General features: G+C 43.7%; 1 protein-coding gene across 2 annotated transcripts; it reads left to right on the plus strand.

Moving 5' to 3' along the window:
- Nucleotides 1-485: 485 nt before the first annotated feature.
- Nucleotides 486-27953, plus strand: LOC137593659 (unconventional myosin-Va-like). 2 transcript variants are annotated; one of them, XM_068312571.1, is made up of 40 exons: nt 486-622; nt 924-1034; nt 1874-2045; nt 3114-3258; nt 3380-3536; nt 3613-3756; nt 4085-4166; nt 4272-4379; nt 4502-4608; nt 4746-5011; nt 5102-5183; nt 5270-5410; nt 5545-5670; nt 5907-5990; nt 6258-6377; nt 6537-6634; nt 6749-6835; nt 6983-7091; nt 7176-7387; nt 7458-7614; nt 8748-8987; nt 13013-13261; nt 13497-13590; nt 13667-13809; nt 13931-14044; nt 14408-14542; nt 19804-19860; nt 21437-21664; nt 21768-21832; nt 21912-21986; nt 22071-22269; nt 22579-22672; nt 22766-22909; nt 22982-23136; nt 23213-23302; nt 23395-23545; nt 24009-24291; nt 26601-26775; nt 26863-26943; nt 27027-27953. In XM_068312571.1, the coding sequence occupies exons 1-40, from the start codon at nt 596-598 to the stop codon at nt 27177-27179; spliced, it is 5460 nt and encodes a 1819-aa protein (XP_068168672.1). In that variant the 5' UTR covers nt 486-595; the 3' UTR covers nt 27180-27953. The 2 variants fall into 2 exon arrangements, with proteins under 2 accessions (XP_068168672.1, XP_068168674.1); XM_068312573.1 differs by lacking the exons at nt 486-622; nt 924-1034 and having other exon boundaries at nt 1873-2005; nt 27027-27952.
- Nucleotides 27954-27965: the final 12 nt, after the last annotated feature.

A 27965-nucleotide genomic window follows, 5' to 3' on the forward strand; every position in this document is an offset into this window, starting at 1 on the left:
AAGGTCAGTGTGAGTAAGACCATAGATCAAAGATAGTGCTTTAATCAATGACAGTAGGTCAGAGCACTTGCTTTGATCTTTGACCTATGCAAGTAGGTCAGGGTAAAATTTTGAATTCAGGGGTGTTGCGGGATGCAGTCTGCGACATCCTTGTTACATCCCACTTCAAAGCGGTGATGTATTGATGTATTGTGTGTTGGTCCATCCATTGGTCCGTCCGTAGAAAGACAAGGGAGAAGTCCAGTGTGAGTAAGACCATGGATCAAAGCTAGTGCTCTGATGTATCTATGGGAGATGTTTCAGTCTCTGACTGCCTTGGTTCTAGTTGTTATTGGACTTCAGTGAAAACACCCGCTCCTGGGGTTTATTACGTGAAATACCCGTATTGGCCGCTAGGAGGCATCAAAGACTCACGTGGCACGGGGCGCGCACCTCTGTCAGCTCTCGTGAACCAGTTGGATCTCCCTCCCTGTGGAGAGGCGTGAGCCCAGGAGAAGAGACCCGGGAAGGTCTACCAGTCCTCTGTTACATAAAATGACCAGTGTTTTCTCAGCAGGAAGGAGGTTCTGAGGGTTCTAGAGGGGAACTATAAGACATGGCAGCCTGTGAACTTTACTCCAAGGTGGGTAGTCTGGGTCCAATGCGGACGAGTTTCTGCTCAATCAAACTTTGTCTTAGTTTGTTTACCAACCCTAACCGTTTACCACATATTACGATAGTGGTTTCACTAACGTAAACACGATTACGAAGTATTTTAAAGGACTAAAATTCTCATTTTATCTGTCTGTCTCGCATGGGATCACCGTAACCATCCACATTACACGCATGACTTCTGTCTGCTGACTTCAAATCAGCTACACCGCCTTTTTCCTGATGTGTTTCGAAGTCTTTGAGTGACTTTTGCCTGGTTTTCTGCCCCCCAGTTTGCCCGTGTGTGGCTCCCAGATGTAGCAGAGGTGTGGAAGTCGGGCACGCTCATTAGAGATTACACTCCTGGAGGCTTGGCGCTGGCTCTGCAGCTGGATGATGGCACGGTGAGACACGCATGTAAACGCACTGATGTGGAAATGGGTGTGTAGTGTTTGTCAGTGGGCCATGCTGACATTTCTCTGCAACTCTTTCTGGCAGTGGATCGTCATAAATCTCTGTCCTCTGTGGTAAATGGAGGCAGCTGTGATGCTTGGTAAATGCACATATGTTCACAGACTCTCAATGCAGAGTGTTGAACCCAAGAGGTCAGTGGAAATCCCCACGAGGTGGATTGATTGATTATGCATAAGCTGGGCGTCTGAGAGCTCTCCACTCTTAGCTGTAGCTACCCACAGATGAGATGTCAAGTTTGGGCTTGCACAGCAGGTATGGAAACAAGGCCAAAATATTATCAGGAGTGAACGTCAGCAGGCCAAACTCAGTGGATCCCTGGTACACTGTAAAGCATTAAAAACATACTGACAGTACTCTCACCTGCAAAGTATTGTAATCTTTAAAGTTTCTTACTCTATTTTATAATTACAGTATATTCATTGAAATAAATGTAGTTAATATCTGTATTCTTGTAAGTATACAAAACAATTCTGGACATAGTTTTCCCAGTGAGTCGTATGTATTTTCACTATGTAAACTGTATTGGAATCAATGGTGGTTGAGTATTATGCTCAAGGACATGTTGGAATGGGAATTGAACCACTGACCTTCTGAGTACATGACTGCTATGGTAATCAGTGAAACAAACACTTGCATCATTGTTTTACAGTGCATTGTTTTACCCTTAATGATAATGGTACTGTGCTTGACAACCTGTCTATACTTGTGTTTTCAGTTTTTGCGATCTTCAGGCTCATCCTATACTCACAGCTAACTTTCGTCTTTCTAGGAGGTGGAGTACAAAATAGATCCTCAAACCAACAACCTTCCTCCGCTGAGAAACCCTAACATCCTGGTTGGGGAGAATGACCTCACAGCTCTCAGCTACCTTCATGAGCCTGCAGTGCTGCACAACCTTAAAGTGCGCTTTTTGGACTCCAAGTTAATTTACACGTACTGTGGTAATGTTCCTCATCTCATGTGACTCACACTATCACTGCCGGTGTAGACTTTGGAGCCCCGTTAACTGTATGATCTGACATAATCTACAGTACGTCCTGCTGATTAATGTGGAGCAGCTACTCTTAAAGGAACATACAGAATAAAAGAACATTTATTTAATAAATTTTTGGTAATTAATGCATTCAAGGAAATAATATTGTGATTTGCTGTTCTGTTTGAATCTATGTTGTAGTTATTTAAGGCAAATATTCCAAAGTCAAGGCCTGCAGGCCAGTTTCGGCCCGAGAATGAATTATCTATGGCCCTTTGGATGATATTTAATTAATGTTAGAACTGGCCCGCACCAATGCACCTACACTACATTCCTCACAATGCAACGGTAGCCCGTGAAATCATTGTACCACAGCAACCGGGCCTCGGCTTCATTGACCATTGGTAGTCAGAGCAGAAGTTAACTTTCAGCTCGACCTCTCCTCAAAAATGACGGGAGGTGGACGCTGAGAACAGGGGGTTTCAAATGCGGTAGGAGGCAGAATATACAGTATGTTCATGGAACGAAAAGGAAAATCTGTGTGTCTTCTGATTGGAGAAAGTTTGGCTGAGAGGCCATCATTAAATGTCTCAAATACACAGACAAAGACAAGAATAATGACACGGAACAAAAGCTACAGAGGGTGGAAGAATTAAAATGGGTCTTACCTCCTGACAGGCTCTGTTCACAAAAGCTAAATCTCAAAGCAAGGCTGTTGTCAAGGCTAGTTCTTTTGTGGCAGAAGAGGATGCAAAATCAGCAAAATCAAAATCATTTCTAGAAGGCGAGTTTATCAAAAACTGTATGCTTCAAGTTTGTGACGCAGTGTGCCCAGACAAAGGCAACTATTTTCAAACGTGAGCATGAGCAGAAACACCATTCCAATCTAGAAAAACAGCTTCAGTGTTTTAATAAACATTGAACTAGTCTGGCCCTCGGTTTGTAGCAAATTTGGTTGTTTGTCTCTTTGTGTATTTGACTTTGACATCGCCGATTGAGAAAAGTATGATTACCCGTGTCTTCTTGTGTTTTTAAGGAATTGTCCTAGTTGCCATCAACCCTTACGAGAGCCTGCCCATCTATGAGGCTGACATCATCAATGCGTACAGTGGGCAGAACATGGGAGACATGGACCCACATATATTTGCAGTAGCAGAAGAAGCATACAAACAGATGGCCAGGTTTTGTTGCCTCTAAATACACTTCATTTAAAGCCACCAGATGGTTTGTTTGTTATTCCTGATAAACCCAATTTCTTTTACCTGACATCTGGAACACATGCCATTATATGTTTTCTAACAGAGATGAAAAAAACCAGTCCATCATTGTGAGTGGTGAGTCGGGAGCTGGCAAAACTGTCTCTGCAAAGTATGCCATGCGTTACTTCGCCACAGTCAGTTGCTCGTCTCTTGAGACCAGAGTTGAGGAGAGAGTCCTTGCCTCCAACCCCATCATGGAGGTGACATTATAAACTGCAGCATGATGAAATTAGACAGGACAGAAGTCACTGAAAGTCTTTTAATATATGCCCCTAGGCCCTTGGGAATGCCAAAACAACAAGGAATGACAACAGCAGTCGCTTTGGGAAGTACATTGAGATTGGGTTTGATAAGAAGCGTTGCATAATTGGTGCCAACATGAGAACGTACCTGCTGGAAAAGTCTAGAGTCGTGTTCCAGGTAAATGTCGTTGCTGTGTTTTCAGCTAGGATGTGTGTGGATGGCTACCCTCAGAGTCTCCTGTCTGTCAATCTTCTGCATGTTTCAGAGCAGCTAACTGATTTCAAACTCTCACATGCGTGTGACATGTGTGTCTTGGCAACGGTCCACTACTGAAAATGTGAAAAACACTGAGTTCTGATGAGTTGATTCAGATGTAATGATACAGTGTAAGACTGGGTGCAGCTCTGGACTTCCTTTTCATCTACATCTGCATTGCATTAACTATCAGAGTCACTCATTGTGTATTTAACACTTCTGTATTTAATATAATTTCCACTATTTTTAGGCTCATGGAGAACGGAACTACCATATTTTCTACCAGCTGTGTGCCTCTTCACATTTACCAGAGTTCAAAGCCTTCAAGTTAGGTAAGACAGTCACTAAACTATCTGTCTTCTCATCAAGCAATTACAAAAATAGGTCAAAACCTGATGTTTTTACTGTAACATGTTTCATGGGATTAATGTTTGAAGGTTGTGCAGATGAGTTTCGTTACACTAACCAGGGACAGAACCTGGTCATAGATGGCTTGGATGATACCAAAGAAATGTGCAATACCAGGAGGGCTTTCTCGCTCCTGAGTGAGTGTTGGGGACTTTTCTCTTACAACTGAATTTACTTGTCAAATGGACAGAACCACACTTTGTTTCTGTGTCACCTGACTTGACTGGTGGTCACTTGGATTGTTCTGTTTTCTTTCTAGGGATCGGTGAAAGTGATCAAATGGACATTTTTCAAATTCTAGCAGCTCTTCTCCATCTTAGCAATGTGGAGGTGAAATATCAGTCAGCAGATGCAAGCAGCATCTCGGTAAACCCCTGTGGTGATAATGATGATGATGATGATGATGATGATGATGATGATGATTCAGGCTTTTACATTCATTTAATTCCATATGAACATTTCACTGAGGATCTTTTGATCACTATTTGACATTCTGTTTCCAGCCAGATGATCCCCACCTGATGGTGTTTTGTGAGTTGACTGGCGTACCCTGTGAAGATATGGCCCACTGGTTATGTCACAGGAAAATCCAGACGACCACAGAAACCTATGTCAAATCAATCTCCAAAATACATGCAATCAATGGAAGAGATGCCCTGGCTAAACACGTCTACGCCATGCTCTTCAGCTGGATTGTGGACCGGATTAACGGTGCCTTAAAGTCTGCTGTGAAACAACATTCGTTCATCGGTGTGCTTGACATTTATGGGTCAGTTTGTATCTCTCATTTTTTGCTTTTACAGTTTACGTTCTTAGGTTAGCCAAATGTGTTGTAATTTAGTGTTTTATTCTTTGTCAGGTTTGAAACGTTTGATATCAACAGCTTTGAACAGTTTTGTATTAACTATGCCAATGAGAAGCTTCAGCAACAGTTCAACCAGGTGTGTGTTCTATCTTGGCCAACACTTAGATTTTGCAGTTTGAGTTAAAATAGAACAAAATCATTTTCAGTGACTTTTCCCTTCAGCACGTCTTCAAACTGGAACAAGAGGAATACATGAAGGAGGAGATCCCCTGGACACTGATCGACTTCTATGACAACCAGCCATGTATTAACCTAATTGAGGCCAAACTGGGGGTTCTGGACCTTCTGGATGAAGAGTGTAAGGTAACGTTAAACTTTTTCTTTCACCAAAGGCCAGCCCAGCTGCTTTCCAGTGGAGAAAACTCCCTCAAACTATATTTGGAGGATTTGAGTGAGGCCATGACTAACTGATGTGTCAGCTTTTCCTTTTTCCATAGATGCCCAAAGGCTCTGATGACACATGGGCCCAGAAACTGTACAACGTGCTGCTGAGGCAGAATGCACATTTTGACAAACCCAGGTTATCAAATACAGCTTTCATCATCCACCACTTTGCAGACAAGGTGAGTATGTGTCATGCTGAGGCGGGGCTGCATTTTGCTGTGCAGCGCCCACATTAATTACTCACATTTCACATCCAAGATACTTGGACTAATTGCAAAGCCAGGCTTCTACATCCTCACCACAACTGATTAATGTTTATATCCATCAGACCAACGCCAATCAGTTTGCTTCAGACTTTGAATGATGAAAGTGTACATTTTTAGTCAAGAAATACTGTGTGACCCTTTTTGTACAGGTGGAGTACCAATGTGAGGGCTTCCTGGAGAAAAACAAGGACACAGTTAATTTGGAGCAGATCAATGTGCTGAAAAATTGCAAGGTGAAATAGCGTTTAAACAGTTTATTTTGTCTTTTCTTCTCCTAATCCTAACCTTCTCTTTTTGGGAGGTGAAAAGAATTCACAGTCAACAGCTTCTAATATAGAAGCAAACAACTTTAAAGGAAATTTTGTGTTGCAAGTGTTGTGTTGGCACACCCTAATTGTTAAACCATAACTATTGGAGGAAATACACCCACTTATTTATTTTCAGTTGAAAACACTGCCCTCTGTTGTCCAATGGAAAGTCTGCATTTTATTGCTTGTCAGTTTGAGTTACTGCTGAAGCTGTTTGAGGATGTGGAGAAGATGCCAAGTTATACTAAGAAGCGCTCCAGCGTCAGGGCCGGCTCGGCTCAGAGGGACAACAAGAAGACTGTTGGACTGCAGGTGTGACATGTCATTATTATGTATGTGGGGAAATTGTGGAAATGCGTGATGTAACGCTACAGCTGCATATTTAAACTCAATGGTCAACAATGTTCAAGTATACTTAAGTATACCAGACCATATCTTTAGATTTTGTTGAAGAATTATTCTGTTTTTCAGTTTCGACAGTCTCTGCATTTGTTGATGGACACACTCAATGCTACAGCTCCTCACTATGTGCGCTGCATCAAGCCAAATGACCACAAGGCTTCATTCATGTGAGGAGGAGGATTTCATGCTTTCATTTTACACAATTATATCAAAAAGTACACATAAATGAGCAATGAATTAATTGTTTTGTGAAGAGTATTATTTTGTAATGTCTCATAAAGTTTGGATCCTGGGAGAACAATGCAACAACTTCGAGCATGTGGCATCCTGGAAACAATACGGATCTCAGCAGCAGGATTCCCATCGAGGTAGAATATCTGCAAGTGCATCTTGTAGAGAGCACATGGCTCTCTACTAGACACACTTGGGAAGGTTGTACACACTATTAAGTGCTTATAAAATTTAAAACTACAAAAATAATAACTCCAACTTTCTTCTGTGTTTGAATATTGTAGATGGACGTATCAGGAGTTCTTTAGCCGTTATCGGGTCCTTATGAAGCAAGAGGATGTCTTTCCTGATAGAAAGCAAACCTGCAAAGATCTCATGAAAAAACTTATAAAGGTATGTCTGAAAGCTTTACCAGCACTAAGAACATTTCATTAATTATTTATGGAATGTAAATGTACTTTTTTGTTTTCCTACTAGGATCAGGATAAATATCAGTTTGGCAAGAACAAGATTTTCTTCAGGGCCGGTCAGGTGGCTTACCTGGAGAAGCTACGTTCTGACAAGCTGCGTATGGCCTGTGTCCGCATCCAGAAGACCATCCGCTGCTGGCTGGCCCGTAAAAAGTACCTGAGGATGAGGGAGTCTGCCATCACCATACAAAGACATGTACGCGGTCACCAGGCACGCAGGTGAGTAGCAGCAGCAGAATCAAAGAACACAACTCCAGTAAAGTTCTTAAATGTTTCTATTTTCTGTCAGTTATGTTACTTTCCTACGGAGAACCAGAGCAGCTGTGCTTATTCAGAAGAACGTGCGAATGTGGGCAACCAGGAGAGGCTACCAGCAGCAGCGTGTTGCAGCTGTCGCTATCCAGTGCTTCTTCAGGGCCTACATGGCTAGGAAGCAGTACTACAAGGTAATGCAGGAGAATTTACTGACACAGTGATATTCTGAAAAAAAAAAAAGCAGCATCAACTGTGATTTTTGTGTATTACAGTTTTTGTTTTGAGTGTGTTTATGGTGGAAAGACTTTAAAAGGAATTTCATTCCAGAGAGGAACTTGATAGTTGAATAGAACAATTGCCAGAACGGAATTTGATTGGCGCCACCATAGAAACAGGAATTAATGGCTCTTGATTAGAATACAACTGGTTCCCCACTCAGGAAGCCCAGATGAGTCAGATTCCAGCAGGAACGTTATTTATTAGATGACTGTACTTTCTAAACCATGATTGTTCTGTAGGGTTTCACTCTTATCAGTGGAATTTAAGCTGTTATTTATGGCTGTTTAATAATATTTGTTCCAATTTTATTTTTAGATTAAATCTTGTCATATTACATACATATAATTTCCATGGAGTTGTGTTGCTAGGAACCCACTTGGGTCCATGTTTACTTCCTCTTGGCTGACATCACATTTATACATGGTATCAAGGAAATACAGGAGTCATTACCTCATAGCAACATTCTGATACCCTCACCGGTGCCACTGTTTCACTTCTAGTGGTGACTGCTGGAGCTTCAGAATTCAATATTCTAGACTAAACTAAAAAAAACTGAAACTAGGATTAAAAGGTCACGTTTCCAAAAGTGTATGAACATGTTTACTTTGTTTGCAGAGTGTTATCAAAACGTGATAGTCATTATTGATTGTTATTTTTAATGTTTATTTATAGGGAGGCTAGCAAATGTCTCAGCTACAAAAAAACAACGCTAACAAGAAGGCTGATGAATAACATAACGTTATTTTCTCTTATGTAAATAGGCTGTTCTAATGAGTGAGTTTTTTCATTTGATAACAGCGTTTCTTTTGTCAAACGTCGTATGACACTGATTCGTTGTGCTCCCTCACTCATCTCAGCTTTTTAAAAAATATTTTATTTTCTCTTTAATGTTGTATGAAATAAAGCGGTGCCCCTTCCATTTATTGTAAGGACCTGACAGCAGTGGTGCCAAACACGCCCGTTCTTTTCCACTTCACCTCTTCATAACTACAGCTTGTCATTACATGTGAAAAAAACAATATTTGGCATGCCTTTCTTTTTTCAGTTGATGTATGAGCAAAAAGCTCTGGTCATCCAGACATGGGCGAGGGGCTGGCTGGCAAGAGTGCGTTACAGACGTACCTTGGCAGCCGTCATCCTGTTGCAGAGCTGTGTGCGTCGCATGAGGGCCAAAAAAGAATTAAAAAAGCTGAAGGTGGAGGCGCGATCTGTGGAGCACTTCAAAAAGCTTAACTTTGGCATGGAGAACAAGATCATAGAGCTGCAGCACAAAATCAATGAGCAGGTGAGTGTGTCAAATCTTGTGTCTTTGTTCCGCATCTCAAACTCACTTGTCATTTTACTCCGAGTGAAATGAATTTTATTAATCCCTAGTAGGGAAATTATTTTTCAAGAAAGTAGCGCATCCCTGGGATGCGCTTCAACAAAAATGTGTGCATCCCAACATGACAGTTATGCATCTCAAAAGTAATAACAGAGTAAACGGTAGAAACTGTATACGCAAGGATTGAGTTTTGCCAATAGTACAGTATAAAAACTAAACAAACTGTTAATTTTAATGATTTTATTAATAACAGCATCATAACTGTTTAATTAAAAAAATAGTTTACTTACATATTATTTTTATCAAAACGGTAAAGCCTGGTAGTCATTCTTAAAAAACAGTTTTAGAAATAAAGAAAGATGTAATACAGTTGTTTTTTTTTTCACTTTTGCTTTCCACTCAATAGTTTTCTTTGTCTTTAATTCATATATTCTCCTGTGGACACTGAACCAAGCTGAAAGAACCTTCTCCACACAGATATTTTAGGAAGCCGCACCTTCATTATTTTGTTTTAGGTGATGACATTTAGCCGTGCTTCGCCAATGGAAACAGTCGTGTCCATTGTGTACAAATGTTCGGATTTTTGCTGGTTTTTGCTTGGCTTCTTCTGCATCTTTATCTGTACCATCCACAGTAATTTTTGTCTCTTTTTCTTCTTTAACTTTTGATTGTATTTTATTCAAGAAAGCAGTCATTGTCACTTAGTTTTTGATGATACGTGATAGAGTAATCCGTCGCTTATTCGTGCTTCAAGATGCATGGCTTCACTACATCGCAAATTTTTAAAATTATATATAAATTATATATCGTACTCGATGAGATGTAGGTTTCATCTCATCAACGACAAGGGATACAGCAAGAGGCGAGGAGCAAGTGTCTCCCATGAGCTGTAGTCACGTGAGACCGTACGAGCATGCTATTGGGTGACAGCATCTGTATGTGCACTGTATTCTGAAACTCTGAGCAAGTTTAAAAATGTGTTTTAAACATTCTATAAGAGTGCTGGAAAAAGTAATACAGATGTAAGGTGGTTTAATGTCAGTATGGGGAGAGTTCATAAACGTTTAAATTATATGTAAATCATAACATAAATATTGCGGCTTTTCACCTTTTGCGGATGGTCCTGGAACACTTTAACCGCGAGTAATGAGGAAGTACTGCTACTCCTTGTTCTCTCACTGCAGCATGTAAAATGAGCAGACCTTGTGTTGCCGTGTGGTTGAAATTAATAAGACTGAGGCACCTGGCTTTTGTGAAAATGCCCCTTTTTTCCTCCGGTTAGGCCTTTTGTTCAGATGACGAAGCATACATCCGTGACGAAAACGGAGGTTTTTGAAAATGTCGGGTATGCGTTGTTGTGTGGACGCTGTAACCAAAGGTTTTCTGGGTGTGTCTCCCTGCAACAAAACTGCTGTGACAATGTGACCCATGTTTGCATGTACAAACAGAATGGACATTGTTAAAACCGGGTTTGCGGCAGAAATTGTCCGGTAGTTTTTAGTCATCTTGTTGTTTCAAGCTCAAGTGCTGCTGCTCCACATTGAGCACAGACGAAATTTGGCTACTTTGGGTTGCGCTGCCTACTGGTGGGAAAACTCTGTGATGGACGTCTTCATCCAGGAGGAACGGCGTGAACTTCTGCATGTCCCGGTCCTTTCTTCTGTCGTTGCCGGAGTTGTTACGGAGTTGTTCTGCTTATTATTATGTTGATCAATGCACTTGTGCGGTTACGTGTGGACGCAGATTTTTTTCTTTCCACCCATCCATCCATTTTCAACTGCTTATCTGGGGCCAGGTCGCGGGGGCAACAGTCTCAGGAGGGATGCCCATACTTCCCTCTTCTCAGACATCTCCTCCAGCTCCTCCGGGGATCCCGAGGCATTCCCAGGCCAGCTGACAGACAGTCTGTCCAGCGTCTCCTAGGTTTTCCCCGAGGTCTCCTCCCTGGAGGACATGCCTGGAACACCTCCCCAGGGAAGCATCCAGGAGGCATCCGAAACAGATGCACGAGCCACCTCAACTGGCTCCGCTTGAGGCAGAGGAGCAGCGGCTCTACTCTGAGCTCCTCCCTGGTGACTGAGCTCCTCATCCTATCTCTAAGGATGCACTCAGCCACTCTATGGAGGACACTCACTTCAGCCACTTGTATCCGGGATCTTGTCCTTTCGGTCGTGACCCAAAGCTCATGGCCATAGGTGAGAGTAGGAAAGCAGATTGACGGGCAAATTGAGAGCTTCGTCTTGTGACTCAGCTCCTTCTTCACCACGACAGACCTATACAGCGAAGCTGTACCGATCCGTATGTCAATCTCACGTTCCATCCTTCCCTCACTCTTGAACAAGAACCGAAGATATTTAAACTCCTCCAATTGGGTCAAAGACTCTCCACCGACCTGAAGAGGGCACACCACCGTTTTTCAGTTGAGAACCATGGCCTCGGATTTAGAGGTGCTGATCCTCATCCAAACCATCTCAATGCACGCTGAAGGTCCAGGTTTGATGAGGCCAACAGGACAACATTGTCCATAAAAAGCAGAGATTAAATCCTTTGGTCCCCAAGCAGGACTCCCTCCGGTCCTGGCTGCACCTAGAAATTCTGTCCATAAAGATTATGAACAGAACCTGTGATAGAGGGCAGCCCTGCCAATGTCCAACATGCACCTGGAACAGGTCTAACTTACTGCCGGCAATGCGAACCAAGCTCTGGCTTCGGTCATACAGGGACCAGACAGCCCTCAGCAAAGGGCCCCAAACCCCATACTCCCGAAGCATTTCCCACGAGATACCATGAGGGACACGGACGAATGCCTTCTCCAGATCCACAAAACAAATGTGGACTGGTTGGGCAAACTTTCATGAACCCTTGAAAACTCGATTGAGAGTCTAGAGCTGGTCCAGTGTTCCTCAACCGGGACGAAAACCGCATTGCTCCTCCTGAATCTGCGGTTCGAACTCAGTTGGGGCTCGGCCACTGGTGGCCGGGCCTCTGCCCACGGGGCCAGGCCGGGCTCAGCCCGAAAGGACGACGTGGGCCCAACCTGCGGTGGACTCACCACCCACCGAGGAAACCGTAGGTGACGGGGGCAGTGTGGATTGGGTGGCAGTCGTCAGCATGGGGCTCGACAAATCAATCCCAAGACAAAGAATTTTTCTCTATGCGGAGAGAAAAAAGATAAGATTTCAAAAAGGCAGGGGGCTGAATCCCGCAGGTGAGTATCCTGAAGAAACTCGTGCAAGATCAAAACATAATGGCTTTCTGGGTTCTAAATTTAAGTGGAGAAATCAATTATTTGTGAATATTTTTGTTGAAATGAGGTACATTTTCCCAATAATATATTGCAAAAAAGGTAGAAGCGATTTTTTTTGGTAAGTATTTAAAGCTTGCGTCCCAAGGACACACATTTTCTGATGATTGTGTGTCCCTGTCAAAAAATGTGCGTCAAAGACACACGCTAACTGAGTTTGACACATGCGTGTGTATTCTCTATGTATATATATACTGTATATATGTATGTGTGTGTGTGTGCAGGCCCATAACACAAGCGCGCAAGGGCCCTGTAGGCATGCAAGTGATGTCGACGTAGAGCAGCGGGCAGCTACTTCTTGGTGCATTCCCAATGATAAGCCTATTAAGGAGACAGTGCCTTGCTCAAGGGCACCTCAGAGGTGGGGGTGAACTGGCACCTCCCACTGCCCGTTAATGTTCCAAACTTTTTGCCCAACACGGGTCTTGAACCAGCCACCTTCCGGTTCCCAGCCGAAGACTTAGTGGACTGAGCTGCTGCCGCCCCAGTGACCTGCTGATAGAGGTTATGGTCTCTCAACATCAGCACAGACTGAGTTTTCCCAGCAGCAGAGACATCTGTTGAACACACAACTAAAATTATGAGTAAATTTCTAAAACAGTAGTTGTTGTGAAAAAAAAAGTTGGGTCTTTGGGAGTTCCCGTATCACATGCACAGCATGTGTTTTTTTCCCCTCCTGCAGCATAAAGAAAACAGAGAGCTCAATGAGAAGCTGAATATAGTGGAGAAGACTGCAACTGTGGAAAGAGAGAAACAGAACAGAGAGATCCTAAACCTACACAGATCAGTGCAGAAGGCCAACACCAAGGCAGAGAAGCTTCCCTCTCTGCTGGAGCAGCTTTCCTTCCTTCAGCATGAGCTGGAGACCACCCACAAGGAGAAGGATGACCTGGAGGAGCAGACAAAAGTTTACAGGATGCAAACACAACAGGTAGGCCTACATACCGTGTAGATTTATCCTATGTACCTCCCTAGTAACCTGTTGTTTTTTTTATCCTGATCTGGTAACTTATTTGGGAAACATTTCAGCTCTAAAGGGAAAAAAAGAAATTTCACATTTTTGCCCTTTGGTTATTTTCCAAATAGTCCTTCATTTTTTTCAGCGTTTATGACCTCAGTGGGAGATCACACAACGACCATGTGATTTTGCTTTCTTTCATAATCAGGTCATAGAAGATCTCAATATGAAGAACAACTTGTTGAACAGAGAAAAAGATGAACTAAATAAATCAATACTGGAACATATTCAACAGTTAACAGGTATGGACTATTTGGCTCCTCAGTCCCTCAGAAGGGGTCTCATTCATAACGAATCAATAAAAAGACTCCATTTCAGATTCAAGAAAACAGATGGAAGACACCAGTCAACTGGAGAAAGACTTAACTGAGGAACGTTCTCGCTACCAGACTCTGCTGAGTGAACACCTGAATCTGGAGGAACGGCACAGAGACTTGAAGGATGAGATGAGCGTTAACATTGTGAGGATGCTCAGTGTTGTCATTGGATGTCTCCAGTTAACAGAAATCAGTTCAGTGTTCCTCACAATGGAAGAACTATAGCTCGGCCTACTTTTCTAATGTGTTATTTTTTCCACACCAGGGTTCAAACCAATTCAGTGACAAGAGGAGAGGCTCTGGCTCCAGCAGCAACTCCTCTGAGTTTACTGTGAGCTTAGGCTCCACGGACAATGAAGACAGCTCTATACCTACAGAGGTGATGCAGTGAGCTGTGATGCATTGTGAAAGCCACCTCACAATGAGTTTGGAGTTTGATAAAATGATTTATGATGTATGCTCCACTGAAAATTGAACAAAAACAATATATTGAATGTTTTAAGTACTATAACAGATGTCATACAAACCGAGACAGTGGTAAAAACAGGGATGTGAGATAGAGGTGCTTCTTGAGGTGAGGTGGTGTTTGTACATTTACAGAGCACCTAAAGGGAGGTGTGATATCTGGAATAGCTGTGGGAAGATTCTCCATGGCATTATTTTGTTATGATCCTATCAATCTGGCATTCGAAACAGCCCTTGTGAAGAGATTCATGAACTGATGCTTGCTGTTCTTTGTTAGGATGAGACCCAGTCGACGGCTGACCTGCCGGTCCTCCTGAAGCTCCAGAGACGAGTGAAAGAACTGGAGCAGGACAAACAGTCACTATGGAAACAGCTTGATAAGAAAGAAGAAGTCCAACAGGAGAAGGCAAAAGTATGGACTGAAACACTGTTCTGGTTCAGCCCCAGGGATGAATGACAAAAAATATAGAGAGCTGATCTAAATTATGTTCTCTTAATGTAGTTGCAAGAGGACACAAGCCAGTGTCTTATTGTGTCGGTCCCAAACCCAAATAAATACAAAGGGTTGGGTCAGAAAGGGCATCTGACGTAAAACATTTGCCAAATCAATATGCAAATCGAATATATGACTTCCATACCGGATCGGTTGAGGCCCGGGTTAACAACGACCGCCATCAGCGCTGTTCACCTACAGGGTGCCGGTGGAAATTGGACTACTTTTGGTCGAAGGAGAGGAGAAAAGTGTGTTCGTAGGAAGAGAGAAGAGGAATGACAAGAATATAGGACTGAGAGTAGGGATGTTGAATGTTGGAACTATGACAGCGAAAGGTAGAGAGTTGGTTGACATGATGGAGAGGAGGAAGGTAGACATACTGTGTGTGCAGGAGACCAGGTGGAAAGGTAGCAAGGTTAGAAAGTTTAGGAGCAGGATTCAAGTTGTTCTATTATGGTGTAGATAGGAAGAGAAATGGCGTAGGAGTTCTCTTGAAGGAGGAGTTTGTTAGGAATGTCCTGGAGGTAAAAAAGAGTGTCGGATAGAGTGATGAGTCTGAAGCTAGAAATCAAAGGTGTGATGTTCAGTATTGTTAGTGGGTATGCTCCACAGTTAGGATGTGAGACCTACCTAAAAGTGAGAGAGTTGTCATTGGTGCATACTTCAATGGACATGTTGGTGCAGGAAACAGAGGTGATGAGGAGGTGATGGGCAGGTTTGGTATCCAGGACAGGAATGCAGAAGGACAGATGGTAGTTGACTTTGCAAAAAGGATGGAAATGGCTATAGTGAATACTTTCTTCCGGAAGAGGCAGGAACATAGGGTGACCTATAAGAGTGGAGGTTGAAGCACACAGGTACTACATCTTGTGTAGACGGTGTAACCTGAAGGAGATCAGTGACTGCAAAGTAGTGGTAGGTGAGAGTGTAGCCAAACAGCATAGGATGTTGGTGTGTAGGATGACTCTGGTGGTGAGGAAGATAAAGAGGGCAAAGGCAGAGCAGAGGACGAAATGGTGGAAGCTGAAAAGGAAGAGTGTTGCATGACTTTTAGGAAGGCATTAAGACAGGCTCTAGGTGGTGAGGAGGTGCTTCCAGATGACTGGACAACTACAGCTAATGTGATCAGGGAGACAGGTAGGAGAGTACTTGGTGTGTCATCTGGAAGGAAAGTAGATAAGGAGACTTGGTGGTGTAATGAGGAGGTATAGGAGTGTATACAGAGAAAGAGGTTAGCTAAGAAGAATTGGGACACTGAGAGGACTGAGGAGAGTAGACAGGAGTACAGGGAGATGCAGCGTAAGATGAAGGTAGAGGTAGCAAAGGCTAAACAAGGGGCTTGTGATGACTCATATGCTAGGTTGGACTGTAAGGAGGGAGAGACTGATCTATACAGGTTGGCAAGACAGAGACAGAGATGGAAGGACGTGCAGCAGGTTAGGGTGATTAAGGATAGGGATGGAAGTCTATTGACAGGTGCCAGTAGTGTGATGGGAAGATGGAAAGAGTACTTTGAAGAGTTAATGAACGAGGAAAATGAGAGAGAACAAAGACCAGAAAAGGTGGCTGTTGTGGACCAGGAAGTAGCAAAGATTAGTCAGGATGAAGTGAGGAGGGCATTGAAGAGGATGAAGAGAGGAAAGGCAGTCGGTCCTGATGATATACCTGTGGAGATATGGAAATGTCTAGGAGAGGTGGCAGTAGAGTTTCTGACTGGGTTGTTCAACAGGATCTTAGATAGTGAGAAGATGCCTGAGGAATGGAGGAGAAGTGTGCTGGTGCCCATTTTTAAGAACAAGGGAGATGTGCACAGTTATGGCAACTACAGAGGAATAAAGCTGATGAGCCATCCAATGAAGTTATGCGAAAGAGTAGTTGAAGCTAGACTAAGAGCAGAAGTGAGCATTTGTGAGCAGCAGTATGGTTTCATGCCATAAAAGAGTACCACAGATGCAGTATTTGCTTTGAGGATGTTGATAGAGAAGTACGGAGAAGGTCGGGCGGAGCTGCATTGTGTTTTTGTAGATCTGGAGAAAGCTTATGACAGGGTGCCCAGAGAGGAACTGTGGTATTGTATGAGGAAGTCTGGAGTGGCAGAGAAGTATGTTAGAGTGGTGCAGGACATGTATGCGTGCGTGCGTGCGTACGTACGTACGTACATACATACGTGCATACATACATACATACATACATACATACATACATACATACATACATACATACATACATACATACATACATACATACTTTAATAATCCCGGAGGACATTGCACATATCCACTGTTCAGCCAAACACCAGGAAAAAGCAAAAACAAACCCGGACATACCACAAGACATACACTACACTAACAAACACATGTAGCATTAACAGGACATATACTAAACTATAACAAAAATATAAACAGTATAAAATTATAATATAAACAGTATAAAATTAAATTAAATCCATTTAACCGCATGCTGACCTTGCCACCTCCCCCCCACTCCTCCTGAGAGAGTCATTGTACCCCCTGATGGCACGGGGCACGAAGGAGGACCTCAGCCTCTCTGTGGAGGCGCTGTGTGACAGCAGTCTGCCGCTGAAGGTGCTTCTCTGCTGGGAGAAGGTGGTGTGCAGGGGGTGGCTGGTGGCCCTGAATTTAGACATGGTCCTGCTCCCTAGAACTGTCTCCACAGAGTCCAGGCTCAGCTCGACCACTGAGCCCGCTCTGCGGATAAGTCTGTTAAGACGGTCCATATCTCTTTTCCTGCCCCCACCACCCCAACACACAATGGCGTATGACAGCACACTGGAAACTTCGGACTGATAGAACATGAGAAGGAGCTTAGGACAGATGTTGAAGGAGGCCAGCCTCCTCAGGAAGTACATCCTGCTCTGCCCCTTCTTGTACACACAGTCCGAGTTGAGTGACCAGTCCAGTCTGCTGTCTAGTTGCAGTCCCAGGTACTTATAGTTTTCTACCACCTCCACCTCACTGCCCTCGATGATCACTGGTTGTGGAGAGGGAGGTGCCCGCCAGAAATCCAGCACCATCTCCTTTGTCTTAGAGATGTTGAGCTTGAGTTCGTTCTGCTGGCACCACTCCACAAAGTCAGCCACCAATGCCCTGTACCCCCCCTCATCACCCTCCCGGATACATGCCACAATCGCAGTGTCATTGGAGTACTTCTGTACGTGGCATGTATCCGAGTTGGGCTTGAAGTCCAATGTGTAGAGGGTGAAGAGAATGGGGGAGAGCACGATCCTCTGTCGTGGTGGGAGCAGGAGGTTGTGGCGAGGTTGGAAGTCCAGAGGTTGAGGTGGGGCCGTTGAGCTTCGCAGCTCTTGGAGTGGGATCGGGAGAAGTGGCAGGGGCAGGGGTGGAAGGAGAACTGGCAGGGGTGGTATTTTCTTTGAGGATGTTGATCGAGAAATGCAGAGAAGGCCAAACGGAGCTGCATTGTGTTTTTGTAGATCTGGAGAAAGCTGATGACAGGGTGCCCAGAGAGGAACTGTGGTATTGTATGAGGAAGTCTGGAGTGGCAGAGAAGTATGTTAGAACGGTGCAGGACATGAGGACTGTAGGACAGTGGTGAGGTGTGCTGTAGGTGTGACAGAGGAGTTCAAGGTGGAGGTGGGACTGCATCAGGTATCAGCTCTGAGCCCCTTCTTGTTCGCTATGGTGATGGACAGGCTGACAGACAGAAACCATGGACTATGATGTTTGCAGATGACATTGTGGTCTGTAGTGAGAGCAGGGAACAGGTGGAGGAGAAGCTCGAGAGGTGGAGGTTTGTCCGGGAAAGGAGAGGAATGAAGGCTAGCCGCATAAAGACAGAGTACATGTGTGTGAATGAGAGGGACCCAAGTGCAAGAGTGAGGTTACAGGGAGAAGAGATCAAGAAGGTGAAGGATTTTAAGTACTTAGGGTCGACAGTCTAGAGCAATGGAGAGTGTGGAAAAGAGGTGAAGAAGCGTGTACAGGCAGGATGGAACGGTTGGAGGAAAGTGTCAGGTGTGATGTGTGATAGAAGAGTTTCAGCTAAAATAAAAGGAAAGGTGTACAAAACTGTGGTGAGACCAGCGATGTTGTTTGGTCTAGAGACAGTGTCACTGAGGAAAAGACAGGAGACAGAGCTGTAGGTAGCAGAGATGAAGATGCTGAGGTTCTCTTTGGGAGTGACCAGGATAGATAGGATCAGGAATGAGTGCATCAAAGGGACAGCACATGGTAGAGGTTTTGGAGATAAAGTCAGAGAGGCCAGACTGAGATGGTTTGGACATGTCCAGAGGAGAGATAGTGAATATATTGGTAGAAGGATGCTGAGTTTTGAATTGCCAGGCAGGAGGCCTAGAGGAAGACCAAAGAGGAGGTTGGATGTAGTGAAAGAGGACATGAAGGTAGATGGTGTGAGAGAAGAGGATGCACAAGACAGGGTTAGATGGAGGCAATTGATTCGCTGTGGCGACCCCTGAAGGGAAAAGCCGAAAGGAAAAGAATGAGAAGATCTAAATTATGTTCTCTTCTCTGACTGAAAAAAACAAAAGATATATTTATCCATTCACTATCATATCAATGAAAATCTGGTGAATCTTTTTAGTCCACAAAACGTTTCTGAGGCTTCACAGAGAAATGGGGAAGCAACATTCTCCAACACACTTGAAGAAGGTGGGGATTTGTTTTAACACGGGTTCTCTCCAGGCTCCCTGGCTTCCTCTCACCTCCAAAAACATGCGCTTCAGGTTAATTGGCCGTTCCTAAATTGACCGTAGGTGTGAGTGTGTGCGTGCGTGGTTGTCTCTGTGTGGCTCCACGGCGCGCTGGCCTTGCCCCCGGCGTTTCCCCCTGCCTCACGTCCTAAGCCAGCTGGGATAGGCTCCAGTTACCTGTGACACGTGTCAGCGGATGAAGCGGTAAAAGATGGATAATGGATGGATGGATAATTACAGTTTGTATGGAATAATCCAACTTGCTCAGTTTGTGCGTCAGTTCATGCTTTTAGGGAGGCTGAAGATATTAGCTTGAAAATAGTTAATTTTCATGTTTTTCATATTAATCCAAATTATAAATTTAAAATTATTTCAGTCAGAATGAGGCAATAGATTATTATTTTTTCACTTACTTGTGAGGGATTCTGTGCTTTAAAGCCATAATCTATGTTTTTTGGTTAATATGTATATTGCTTGTTTTTTTTTAAAGGAGGAGGAGGAGCAGAGATCCATTGGCAGAGCAGAGTTGGATTTGGAAAGACTGAAGGTATGTATGAGTATTTGGGTCTGATGATGATAACAATGAGCTCCTTTAACATCCAAAATCTACAGGATGATGTTAACATGTTCTGACACTTTCTTTTGAATAATGTTAGAAAAGATCATGCTCAGACTGAAAATACTGAAGATGATGGAATCCAAATGGTTCAGTTTGTGGCAGCACAGCGGAGCAGTGAGCAGTGCTGTTGCTTCTCAGCAAGAAGGTCCAGTCTTTGTTTGCCACTGGGGTGTTTCTGTGTGGACTTTGTATGTGTCTGGGTGCAGCTTAGGTGAATTGAACACTAAATTGTGAATAGGTGGAATGTGAGTATGAATTACTGTGTGGCCCTGTGATGAGTTGGTGTCTCGTCCAGGGTGTACCCCACCTCTCGCCCGTAGACAGCTTGGATGGCGTCCAGCTGACCAGCGAACCATCTATCCATCCATCCATCCATCCATCCATCCATCCATCCATCCATCCATCCATCCATCCATCTTCCACCGCTTATCCGGAATCGGGTTGCGGGGGCAGCAGCTTCAACAGGGAGCCCCAAACTTCCCTTTCCCCGGCCACATCCACCAGCTCTGACTGGAGGATCCCAAGGCGTCCCCAGGCCAGTGTTGAGATATAATCCCTCCTCCTGGTCCTGAGTCTGCCCTGAGGTCTCCTTCCAGCTGGATGTGCCAGAAACATCTCCGTAGGGAGACACCCTGGAGGCATCCGCACCAGATTCCCAAACCACCTCAACTGACTCCTTTCCACATGAAGGAGCAGCGGCTCTACTCTGATGAAACGATCACAAAATCAATCATGACCTCCGACCCAGGGTGCTCTGGTACCAGGTACACTTAAGAGCATCCCAGGGAGGCCATTCCTCCCAATCATGCCCCTCCAAGTGTCTCCATCATTGCCGACGTATGCATTGAAGTCCCCCAGGAGAACAATGGAGTCCTCTACAGGGATCCCATCAAGGACCCCATTTAGGGACCCCAAGAAGGCCGAAGAGTCTGAGCTGATATTTGGTGTGTAAGCACAAATACCAGTCAGAGTTTTCCCTACAACAGCCTTAAGGCGTAGGGAGGTGACCCTCTCATCCACCGGGGTAAACTCCAACACAGCAACGCTCTTGTGAGTATCCCCACACCCACCCTGCGCCTCACGCCAGATGCAACTCCGGAGTAAAACAAGATCCAATCCCTATCCAGGAGTTTGGATCCAGAACCGACGCTACGCGTGGCGGTAAGCCCCTCCAGATCCAACTGGTAACGCTCCACCTCCAACACAAGCTCCGGCTCTTTCCCCGCCAGTGAGGTGACATTCCACGTCCCCAAAGCCAGCTTTTGCCGCCTGGGTCTGGTCTGTTGTTACCCCCTGTCGTCACCGCCACCCATATGGCAACGCACCCGATCCCATTGATCTGCCCTGCGAGTGGTGGGTCCACAGGGGTGGGTCCAGCGAACCATCTCCCTAATAAATGGCTTATAGAAGACAATTTTGATTGTCTAGTCTTCAGGAAAATGATTGAATGACCCTTATATTGAGGTCATTGATCGGTGTTTGATTTCTTTGTGTCTTAATTCAGAGGCAAGAACTGGAGTCCCACAACAAGAAGCTGAAGCAGGACCTTAATGAGCTGCGAAAGTCTTTGACCACTGAGAACAGTGATCTGATGCCCCCCGCCCCTGGTACTCTGCCCTACAAGATCCTGCTTGAACAACTCAATTCTTCTAATGATGAGTTGGAAGTGCGAAAAGAAGAAGTGCTGCTTCTACGTTCACATATGGTCCGCCAAGAGGCTCTAAAACATAAGGTGAGAAAACAAATAATTGCGAACATTTTATACTTTACTTCATATTTTGCTTTCACACAAACATGTCACATAGCATGGACTTCATTTATCCCATATCTACCAGGGCTCTGCACTCGGGGAGGGTGTGAATTTAGATCTTGAAATCCCTCCAATTCATAATCCTGACAGGTAGGACCGGATAGCTCCTGTTTCAATACTGCAAGTGTTCAAATAGAACTTTAAATACTTTAAATACTCTATTCCTCAGATCCACTGACATCCGTACTCTAAATGAAGATGGAGAGCTGTGGCTTGCTTATGAAGGCTTGAAAGAGACCAACAGGTTATGAAATACTATTCTGCAGTTAGGTGGTTCATTCATGCCATTCATGCTGCAAAGAATGAAAACCAGACCTCTATCTTCCAGACTTCTGGAGCGCCAGATGCAGGATCAGGAACATTTTCACAGTGAGAGATATAATATGCTTCTTGAGGAGGTGAAGAAGCTGAAGAGTGAAAAGGAGGAACAGCAGAAGCTGATGACTCAAAGTCTCTTCCTGCCTGAAGACGCTCGCATTGATGCTGGCCTGAATCAAGAAATCACAAGACTCACCAATGAGAACTTGGTGGGGCTGTTAAATCTGCCTTTTCTATGACAGCGCTATTATTTTAACGATGAAAAGTTCCATCCGAGTCAACAAATTTCTTTGTATTATACTGGATCTCTGTGTTTGAGGGGATCCTCTAATAATTTACTTTTAAAATGACATTTTGGGAAATTTGAAATTTGTTCTTTATGATTCTAGTTAGATAAGACAGTTTATAATGGCAAAAGTTCTCATGCTTGTTTCGGGTAGACAGAATTAGAAATTAACATGTCTATTTCAGGTATGAAAGGTTGTCCTCACATTAACCATGTGTTTGTGTCATTTTAGGAACTCATGGCGACGCAGGAGAAACAAGAGCAAACCGTTCGCAAGTTGAAGAAACAACTCAAAACATATGTGAGAAAAGTTGAAGACTTTGAAGGTGACCACATTGCAGAGATCATTACGTGTGTCTTTCATTCAACGAACACTTCATTGATGCTGAGATTTATTTTCTTCCATTTGTCATGCTCAGTGAGTGCTCAACAAAAGAATAACGTCTCCGTGATGGACGCTCCTGTCAGAGTGGTGAACATCAGTCGCAAGGAGAAGGAGTATCGTGGCATGTTGGAGTACAGGGAGGGCGACGAGGGCCACCTGCTTAAGACCGTGGTCACGGGTACGCTCAGCGGTTTCTTCAAATATAGGACTTAATAAATAATAATAATACAGAACCTTTCTTTGTTGTCAGACATTAAGCCTCGCGGGGTAGCAGTCAGCTTTTTGCCTGGACTTCCTGCTTACATTATCTTCATGTGCCTGCGATATGCAGACAGTGTGAATGATGATCAGAGAGTTAGCTCTCTGCTCAACGCCACCATCAGCAGTATCAAGGGGGTCATTAAGGTCAGTGCGTTACTCTGGTCTGTGCTGATAATAAAGCTTAATGTATTTTTGAATGTCTGTTAATATTTTTCTCCAGAGGAGAGGAAAAGATTTTGAAGTGGTGTCTTTCTGGCTGGCCAACACTTGCAGACTGATGCACTGTTTGAAGCAGTACAGTGGAGACGAGGTAAGAGTTAGGCTTGTCATACATGACATTAGTTGTCTTGTACAAATCCTGTAATTAACATTGGATGTTTGTCCAACCTCTATGTGCTTCAGACTGTGATGAAGCAAAATACTCCCAAGCAGAATGAGCACTGCCTGGTCAACTTTGAACTTTCAGAGTACCAACAGGTTCTGGGAGATCTAGCCATCCAAATTTACCGGCAGCTCATCCAATGTATGGCGGAAATCCTGCAGCCCCTTATTGGTGAGGAACCAGAATCTCACTATAAAAACTTAAGGAATTTAAAAATGCATCATTCAGTATAAAGTAAATCATCTTAGGTTGGTTTTGTATGGGTTTTTTGCTCCTTATTAATTTTTATTCAATGTTGTAATATGAAAACAACAACAAAGAGAGCACTGGAGTATACAACATTTTACATTTACAGTAATTAGCATGCCCATTAGTAATCCGCCCCCCTCATGGACTGGTACAAGCTCAGGATTATGTAATTCTGTGGGATGGCGGCTCACTCTCCAGTCACAGTTGTTAATGAATCTATGGAGGAGTGAGCTGTTCAGATCAGAAGCACTGACTCTTCCCAAAGTCAGAAAAGAGGGTAGACGGCCCCACCTGTTGAGCGTACCCTGACAATGAATATTGTATCGGTGACAAGTGACCTCCATCACATAACATGTATTTTTCCTCCACCGTGTCTGATTTCAAGTGGCTAGCATGCTGGATACCGAAACCATGCAGGGTGCTTTGGGGTCCAAAGCGACAGGCCTGAGAAAAAGGAGCACCAGTTTGCCAGAGGAGGGGCCCATTACAGTGGACATCCTCCTGGAGCATCTCGGTCGCTTCTACATCACTATGACTCAGCATGGGATGGATGCAGACATCATTAAACAGGTGGTCAAGCAGCAGTTTTACATCATCTGTGCAGTTACACTCAACCATCTGCTGCTACGAAAGGATATGTGTTCCTGGAGCAAAGGCCTGCAGATCAGGTATCCAATCCACTTTATTTCTATAGCACAATTTAAGTATACGCAATGTTTCCATAGTGCTGCAGGGTCAATAAACAACACAACAGATGCACCATAAAACAATGAACACAATGTGATTAAATAAAATATGAAATAAAAATCCAATAAGATAAGTTAAATGGAAAAAGAATCATGTAAAAACAATTGAAATTATGTGAAATAATACACAAAATCAACTCTCTAGAACAGGGCCTCAAAACCTTTTCCTGTAAGGGCCACATAACTTTTCACTTCTCTGTTGGGGGGAAGGGTCAGTTTGTAATAGCATTTTTCTGGTACTGTTCAGGGGGTCTTGCCAAATGTGGAGGAAGGCCACATCCGGCCCACGGGCCTTAGTTTGGGAACCACTGCTCTAGATGGTGTCAAACACCAGGGAAAAGAGGTCGGTCTGCAGACAGCAAGGTTTCTTCATAGTATGGTGGTGTTGAAATTGTATACTAAATAGCAGTATTACACAAGAAGTTTGTTTAAGACATTGTGAATTTCAATGGAAGATAACAAGTTCAACCCTATGGAGAGCATTTGGCTGGAACACAGTTTGCAAATATTTTATTACTCTTGTTCAGAAGTGCCACCATTCAGGCTCAGCCAGCTGCTTGAGGGTCTGTGGCTCTCAGGAAGCTACCTCTATTACCTATTTTGGGTTTGCCTAAAAATAAATTCCCTTTGGCAAAACATTTATCCAGATTTAGTAACTATATTTGGATCGACCATAGCATTCAAATGGAATGAAATTCTTTTTGTTTTTTTACCTTCCACATCTGTGAATAATGAAACCAGGTACTTATTTGGGATATTGAGTGTGGCAGCAAGGAAAACAATCACTAGGGGGATCCCAAGGTGTACCCAGGCCACTGTTGTGATGTAATCCCTCCGAATGGTCCTGGGTTTCTCAGGCGGATAGCTGGTGTCTCCCTTAGAGATAGGGTGAGAAACATTGCTATTTGTGAGGGGCTCACATTACAATCACTGAACTTTTGCTAGCTGACTTCAACATCTTGTGAGAAACTTTCAGTGTGTAGCTCTGAGCCAGGTCGTCGCCACACACTGCTAGCTAAACCTGAACACGAACTCCTCCTCGGGGATGACCACACCCTGATTCGGGTGGACATGTCAATGAATCAAATATGGCTCAGGATACGTCATTTACTCTGTCACTCAAACCGGAGGTAACATCAGGTAAGGCGCTGTTATGAAATGCAACGCAAATGGAGTCGTTTTAGCATTTTTTCATTTTTTTATTGATGCAGAAAGCGTTTGTTTTCCAGATTCTAGGGTTTGGTAGGGTTAGGGAGGACCACTATGTACAGTGGTACCTCTACTTACGAAATTAATTGGTTCTGGAAGAAATTTCTTAAGTAGAAAATTTTGTAAGTAGAGAGGCGTTTTCCATGCAAATGCCCTAATCCGTTCCAAGCCCCTTAAAATTCAGACATAAATGTTTTAAAAACCATTTAAATGCATCAAAACATGTAACAAATACATGTTACAATTAGATTATTACACAATAAAGTAGAATTGTGCATAATGTAAAAAACAGAATAGAGTAAAGAATAAAAATTAAACTCTGGATGTTCTTTCGTCGACTTTCCCTTGCCTGAATCCTCTTTCACGAGGTCATTAAAAATGACAGTCGCCTTTTCGCAAATTATTTACGTAAAACTATCCGAACACCTCATGGGTTGAGGGCCGAATGACGAGGACGTTGCATAGACACCTATCTAGCTACACACATAGACACATACAGCAGAGGTCCCTCTTAGCCGATGGGATGCTCGGATGCTTGGTAATAGCCAATGGCAGAGCAGCTATAAGAATGTTATGTTCAAGGAACCTTTGGGAGCTGGGAGTAGCAGCCCATACTGTCTTTTTACCTTTCGTATCCTGAAATTTCTTTCGTAACAAGAGGCAATATTTTCAATATTAGAGGCGTTTCGTAACTTGAAAATTTTGTGTGATGGTGTAATGGAATTCATGTAATTTATCTAATGGAAAGGATTACTTTTTCACTGAGGCTTCTAAAGACTAAAGATTGGAAAAAACATTTCTCCCAGCAATGCCCATCCTTTGTTTGATGTACATTCATTTATTTCTATTTTGTTTTTACTATTAACTGTATACCACTCTTTGTTCTGTCTTGTTATTGTTTTTATGTTCTGTATGTTTGAAAAAATATTGTATATTGATAAAGAAATATTTGAAGAAGCAGCCGTCGAGTGAGGCTGCTAACAGTTCCTCTCCTCTGACTCACTGTCAACGCCTGTCTTTAGGTACAATGTTTGGCAGATGAAGGAGTGGCTGACTGAAAGGGAGCTGGCAGACTGCGGCGCAAAGGAGACTCTGGAGCCTCTGTTTGAGGCTGCACAGCTGCTGCAGATCAACAAGAAGACGGAGGAAGATGCCCAAGCCATCTGCAACATGTGTAGCGCGCTCAACACAGCCCAGGTCACCCATCAGGAAATATTCAGCGGCGTTATTTCGTAGAACTGACACGTTCCGTGTGACGTGATTGTTATTTGTTTGTGTCAGCAGATTGTGAAAGTGTTGACCTTGTACACACCGGTGATTGAGTTTGAAGAGCGAGTGTCAAGCACTTTCATCGCAACTGTTAAAGTGAGTCACGGGAAAGTTTGTAAATGTGAGCTATCATGTTCCTTACATTTCAACAAATCTGCGTGGTTTTTTTTCTCTTTCAGAACCTTTTGAAAGACAGAATTGAATTATCCACCTTGATGATGGATGCCAAGAGGATGTTTTCTGTTACTCTGACCTTCACACCCTCACCTGTGGCTCTGGAGACCATCCAGATCCCTGCCAGCCTTCGTCTGGGCTTCCTCACCCACATCTAGACCTGTGACCTCTGATCGTTGTTCAATGTTTTCTAGCAGTTGCAATGTAATTTTGTAATGTAATGTCACTGGTTATTACAGAACTGCTATAAGACTGAGTAGTTACCAATTGCATTATTGCTGCAGGTGCTGATAGTTTGTGAGTTAATGCATCCATTAGAATGACTGCAGGAGTTTCCCCTGTGTCACGCCCTCAGTCAGCTGGGAGAGGCTCCAGCTCTCCGCAATCCGCAACAGCAGATGAAGTGGTAGACCATGAATGAATGAATGAATGAATAGGACTTAATTGCTGCAAAATAAATTGCTGGTTTATTGTCCTTGACAAAGGTTTGAGGATCTCTGAATTCATTCATACTCAACTGTCAGAGATGTCCAGACCTTGCATGTTCAGCTTTTTCTTGTTTTGGAAATACTAAATTACCAATAGGTAATTAGATGGTATAAAGCTTTTCAATTGAGTACAGCAGGATTGTTTGTCACTGATAAAGATCCGACCCTCCCTGTTGTCATCCTTACTTTCTCCTGATGGTTGACTGTTTACGGTAACGCAGTGGCTGTAAAACTTCCAACACACCTCGGGATGACAGGTTTTGTATCCGGTTCTTACTGTTGTCACAGTCCCTGATCAAACGAGAACACCCACGTCGTCGAAACGCCGTCACAAGACGGGAGGGCGGAGTCACAGCCAAAGTCCGCAGCAGGTGAGCGGCAAGTCACAGGAAATCACGCGACAAGCCTGAAACAGGAAGAATGGCTTTTCAGAATAAAAGTTCTTTTCACTACTTT

This window comes from Antennarius striatus, chromosome 4, assembly GCF_040054535.1.
Source record: "Antennarius striatus isolate MH-2024 chromosome 4, ASM4005453v1, whole genome shotgun sequence".
Taxonomy (NCBI): Eukaryota; Metazoa; Chordata; class Actinopteri; order Lophiiformes; family Antennariidae; genus Antennarius; species Antennarius striatus.